This window comes from Eimeria mitis, genomic scaffold (genome assembly GCF_000499745.2).
Source record: "Eimeria mitis Houghton genomic scaffold, Emh_scaff1823, whole genome shotgun sequence".
Classification (NCBI taxonomy): domain Eukaryota; phylum Apicomplexa; class Conoidasida; order Eucoccidiorida; family Eimeriidae; genus Eimeria; species Eimeria mitis.
In genome coordinates this window covers 382-5,595 of record NW_013570144.1, presented here as the reverse complement: position 1 = coordinate 5,595, position 5,214 = coordinate 382, and the positions used below count along the sequence as shown (strand labels likewise).

Sequence of the window (5,214 nt, the reverse complement as noted above, 5' to 3'; positions counted from 1 at the left end):
TGCTGCTGCTGCTGCTGCTGCTGCTCCTGCTGCTGCTGTTGCTGCAGAGACACCCGAAGGTATCCCCCGCAGCCTGAAGAAGGGGCTCAGTCTGCCCGCCCCCATCACAGCAACAGCTTCAGTCCTCCAGCAGCAGCAGCAGCAGCAGCAGCAGCAGCAGCAGCAGCAGCAGCAATACAAGCAGCACCATAGACAACGCCGCAGACTTCTGCGTAAGATGCAGNGCAGCAGCAGCAATACAAGCAGCACCATAGACAACGCCGCAGACTTCTGCGTAAGATGCAGCCGCCTAATTTGTCGCCAGCGAAGAGACAGCCTGGAGAGAGCACAGGAAAGATGAAGGGAAAGCTGCTAGCAGCAGCAGCAGCAGCAGCAACAGCAGCAGCAGCAGCAGCAGCAGCAGGCAACTGCCACAAACAGCAAAGACCATCGCAAGCAGCAGCAAATGCACGCAACGCTGCGCTGCAGTGGGCAGCACTCGACTCCCCCTCTTCGGACTGTCTTGCTGCTGCTGCTGTTGGTTCAGAGCAGCAGATGAAGCAGCAGCAGCAGCAGCAGCAGCAGCAACAGCAGCAGCAGCAACAGCTTATACTGAGACAGCTACCAGCAAGATTGGCTCTGCTGCAGCAGCAGCGGCAGCAGAAACAGCAGAAGCAGCAATCCTTGCAGCAAACAGGTCAGCAGCAGCAGCAGCAGCAGCAGCAGCTGCAGGAGTTGCTGCAGCTGCAGGCCCAACGTCCCCAGCAACTGCAGCACCAACTGCAGCAGCAGCAGCAGCAGCAGCAGCAGCAGCAGCAACTAACACCTACTTTCTCCGTCGGCTCTCTAAGAAAAAAACCCCCCAGCAGATGGAAGCGGCCCTCCCCCTTTGGTCTCCGCGTTGACTTTCCTGTTAACCCTTTGCTGCAGCCGCTGCTGCTAGACACGTAAGCCTGCTGCTGCTGCTGCNCTGCTGCTGCTGCTGCACCGTTTTGGTGATAATGCGGCTGCAGCTGTTGTTGCAGAGTTTGCTGCTGTTTCGGTGCTGCTCCCACTGCTGCTGCTGCTGCTCCCACTGCTGTTGCTGCTGCTGCTGCTGCTGCTGCTGTTGTTGTGCTGCAGCAACCCATTCCTTGACTCACGCCCCACATACAAAGGCAGCACCAAGCTGTATGAGGTGCATGTACAGCGCAAGGGGGAGGAGCTGCTAGAGGACGGGCAGCTGCAGCAGCTGCAGCTGATGAAGAAGCCACAGCAGCTGCTGCTGCACCATGAACAGCAGCAGCAGCAGCAGCAGGAACAACAGCTACTGCTGCACCATGAACAGCAGCAGCAGCAGCAGCAGCAGCAGCTATTGGTGCACCAAGAACAGCAGCAGCGGGTGACCCCCTATGGGCTTCTTGCTAAGATAGCCAGCAGCAGCAGCAGCAGCAGCAGCAGCAGCAGCAGCAACGAGGCCGCCGAGGAGCATCTCAAGGGGCATTTGCTGCTGCAGCATCGCTGCAGCAGCAGCGGCGGAAGCACCGGAGATATTCAGCAGAGCTGCGGCTGCTGGGTAGACAGCAACAGCAGCAGCAACTGCTGCTGCTGCAGCGGCAGCAACAGCAGCAGCAGCAGCAGCAGCTTGCAGCAACGCTGCTGCAGCGGGAACAGCAGCTTCCTTGCTACCACCCCGACCTTTGAGGAGTTGGTGGAGGCGCAGCTGCGGCAGCCAGCAGCACTTTATCTGCCCCGCCGAGCGCTGCAGCAGCAGCAGCAGCAGCAGCAGCAGCAGCAGCAGCAGGAGCAGCAGCAGCTGCAGCAGACTCTGCTGCAGAGCCATGACCTCTCCCTGCCTCTAGGCTGCTGCTGCCCTGCAACAGAAGAGCATGCGGCGCTGCAGCAGAAGCAGCAGCAGCTTCATCATCAGCAGCGGCTGCTGCTGCTGCAGCAGCAAAGCCCCACAACAGACCGCATGCATATATTATCACCACTGACATCTCGGTTTCAGCAGCAGCAGGGTGACTCTACAACAGCAGCAGCAGCAGCAGCAGCNATCACCACTGACATCTCGGTTTCAGCAGCAGCAGGGTGACTCTACAACAGCAGCAGCAGCAGCAGCAGCTGCTGCTGCTGCTGCTGCTGGTGCTGTGCTGTCTCCTATGAGCAACGACGACGCAGTGGGGAGCCCCTTCAACATATCCTGCAGCAGCAAAGGCTCGGTACTCCGCTACAGCAACAGCAGCAGCAACAGCAGCAGCAGCAGCAACAGCAGCAGCAGCAGCAGCAGCAGCAGCAGCTACACAGAGGTTATTCCCCGAGAAGGCACTGAGCTGATGGATTTGCTGCACCAGCTGCCGTACCCAAAGGAGCAGCACATCTGCAGCAGCAGCAGCAGCAGCAGCAGCAACTGCTGCTGCAGAATAGGAGATTGCTGTCGTTGCAGCAGCAGCAGCAGCAGCAGCAACAGCAGCAACTGCTCTCAGCTTTGTAATGCTTCTCTTGCTGCTGCTGCTCCTTACAGAGACCACAAGCAGCTGCTGCTGCATCATGAGCAGCTGCTGCAGCAGACTCGCCCCCTAAGTATTCACACACCGCAGCAGCTGCAGCAGCAGCAGCAGCTGCAGAAGCAGCAGCAGCTGCAGCAGCAGCAGTTGCTGCAGCAGCACCAGCAGCAGCACCAAGTCGAGCAACATTCCTTACTTCATAGAAACACAGTTCCCCTTGACCCACCCACTGAAATGCAACAGCAGCAGCAGCAGCAGCAGCAGCCGCAGCAGAACCAGCAACGGCAGCAGCAGCAGCAGCAGCAGCAGCAGCTAGCCTTGTTGCAGGAGCAGCACATGCTATCGTTGCTGTCGGAGGAGCAGCAGCAGCAGGGGACCACGATATCAACGAGTTGTAGGAACCTGTCTACAGCAACAGCAACAGCAACAGCAGCAGCAGCAGCAGCAGCTGCTGCTGCTGCAGGCAGCAGCAGGATAAAAGGCAGCTGGCGAGTCCAGGAGGGCGCCGCTCTGTGGGGCGGTGACAGCTGGGAGCTGCGGGGCTCCCAAACGTGCTGCAGCAGCAGCAGGATTGGCATCTGCAGCAGCAGCAACGGCAGCAGCAGCAACAGCAGCAGCAGCAGCAGCAGCAGCAGCAAGAGCAGCAGCAGCACATCACACCTAGACAGAGCTGTCTCCAGTTCAGCTCCTGCTGCTCTCGGGTACTACAACAGCTATTCTTGCAGAGGGCCAGAGGCAGCAGAATTTCAACTCGTTAGCAGCAGCAGCAGCAGCAGCAGCAACAGCAGCAGCAGCAGCAACAGCAACAGCAACAGCAGCAGCAGCAGAACTCAGAAATGCCCCCTATCCACCAGCGCTGCTGTTGGCCCTACAACCGTCGCAGCAGTCTCTGATGAAGCAGCTGCTGCATCAGCAGCAGCAGCAGCAACAGAAGCAGCAGCAGCAGCAGCAACAGCAGCGTCTGATTCAGTCGGCAATGCTCCCGGCACTGCTGCTGCTGCTCCTACTACTACTGCTGCTGCTGCTGCTGCTGCTGCTGCTGCACCACCCCCTAGTGTTCCTAGCTTCTGGAAATGGCCAGGGGCGCTGCTGCTGCGTCCCCTTTTGCTGCCAGCAGACGAAGACAAAGCTGCAGCAGCAAAAGCAAACTCCGCAGGATCCTCCGACCCAGAAACAGCAGCAGCAGCAGCAGCAGCAACAGCAACAGCAGTGACAGGTACAGCAGCAGCAGCAGCAGCAGCAACAGAAAGAACTGCTGCAGCTGAAGATCCTGCACCGGGAGCTGCTGCAGAAGGTCTGAGCAGCAGCAGCAACTCACTGCAGCAGAGTGAAGCATGGGAGAGCCCTATACAAATGCAGCAGCAGCAGCAGCAACAGCAACAGCAGCAACAGCAAGGCGAACAGCAGCAGCAACAGCAGCAACAGCAGCAGCAGCAAGGGGGGACAGTACAAATGCAGCAGAAGATAGAACTGCCTCAGAATCAGCTAGATGACGCAGCAGTGTTCTCTAACGCTCTCCACCAACCTGTGCAGCAGCAGCAGCAGCAGCAGCAGCAGCAGCTTGTGCTGCAGCAGCAGCAGCACCTCGCACCTGCCCAAGACGGGGTAGCTTTGCAGCAGCAGCAGCAGCAGCAGCGGCAGCAGCAGCAGCAGCAGCAGCAAGAGACTACCCAGGAGAACGAATTTCATAGAAAGCAATCGCCTAGAGAATGGAAAGAAGACGAACTGCTGCAGCTGCAGCTGCAGCAACAGCAGCAGATCCAAGAGCAGCAGCAGGTAATACAGCAGCAGCAGCAGCAGCAGCAGCAGCAGGTATGGCAGGACAGTCATGAGGTGGAGCAGCAGCAGCAGCAGCAGCAGCAGCAGCGGGACCAGCAGCAAAAGCAGCAAGTTGAGATCTTCGTTTACGGGGACGATCACAGCCAGTATACCAATCCATGGCAGCAGCAGCAACAGCAGCAGCAGCAGCAGCAGCAAGAACAGCAGCAGCAGCAGCTGATGAGAGCAGCAGATGTTCACCTGCAGGGTATCCTGCATAACAGAAGAGATACAAATATTGCTGGTGGCTTTGATGGGGGAGAGGACAGCTTGGAGTCTGCAGCAGCAGCAGCAGCAGCAGCAGCAGCATGTGGTGCAGCAGCAGGAGCAGCAAGCAGCAGCTGGCGCCCGCAGTACTCTCTCGTCCAGCTTCTGCTCTCGAGAGGCCCTGCATCAGCAGCAGCAGCAGCAGCAGCAGGACGGAGAAGTGCTGCTGCTGCTGCTGCTGCTGCTTCTGCTGCTGGGGGACTGCGTTTCACAGTGGAGACACCGCGAGCAGCAACAGCCCCCAGCAGCCACGCAGTATCTGGTGCTGGTGTTTCTGCTTCCTGTGGTGATGCCCTGCAGCAGCAGCAGCAGCAGCAGCAGCAGCAGCAACAGAAGTTTCGCTGGCTTCAACCGGGTACTCTGCAGCAGCAGCAGCAGCAGCAGCAGCAGCAGCAGCAGCAGCGACGACGCAGCGATGTGGGGTCCTTCCGGCGTCTCTCCTCTCTCTCTGGCCGGCGCAGCCAAAGGGAGCTGCTGCAGGCGAAGGGCTCTCTCAGGGGCAGTTCAGCTAAGCTAAGCAGCAACAACCCCCCAAAGAAAACTGCTGCTGCTGCTGCTGCTGCTGCTGCTGCTGCTGTGGGTGGTGCAGCAACTGCTGCAAAAGGAACACCAGCGACATACAAGGCGTCCTTGTGGCAGCAGCGGCAGCTTATACACCAACAGG

The 5,214-nt window shown here is 59.0% G+C and overlaps 2 protein-coding genes across 2 annotated transcripts in view; both read left to right on the top strand.

Annotated features, from left to right (window-relative positions):
* EMH_0044110 (uncharacterized protein) overlaps positions 1 to 2,053 on the top strand; it is a gene marked incomplete at both ends in the record, with an annotated part of 3,340 nt that extends 1,287 nt beyond the window's left edge. Inside the window, 4 exon segments of the mRNA XM_013495924.1 lie at positions 48 to 212; positions 527 to 926; positions 1,102 to 2,013; positions 2,017 to 2,053. Of these exon segments, the coding sequence (XP_013351378.1) occupies positions 48 to 212; positions 527 to 926; positions 1,102 to 2,013; positions 2,017 to 2,053 (1,514 nt within the window).
* A 67-nt stretch (positions 2,054 to 2,120) lies between these two features.
* EMH_0044100 (uncharacterized protein) overlaps positions 2,121 to 5,214 on the top strand; it is a gene marked incomplete at both ends in the record, with an annotated part of 3,420 nt that continues 326 nt past the window's right edge. Inside the window, one exon of the mRNA XM_013495923.1 lies at positions 2,121 to 5,214. Within this exon, the coding sequence (XP_013351377.1) occupies positions 2,121 to 5,214 (3,094 nt within the window).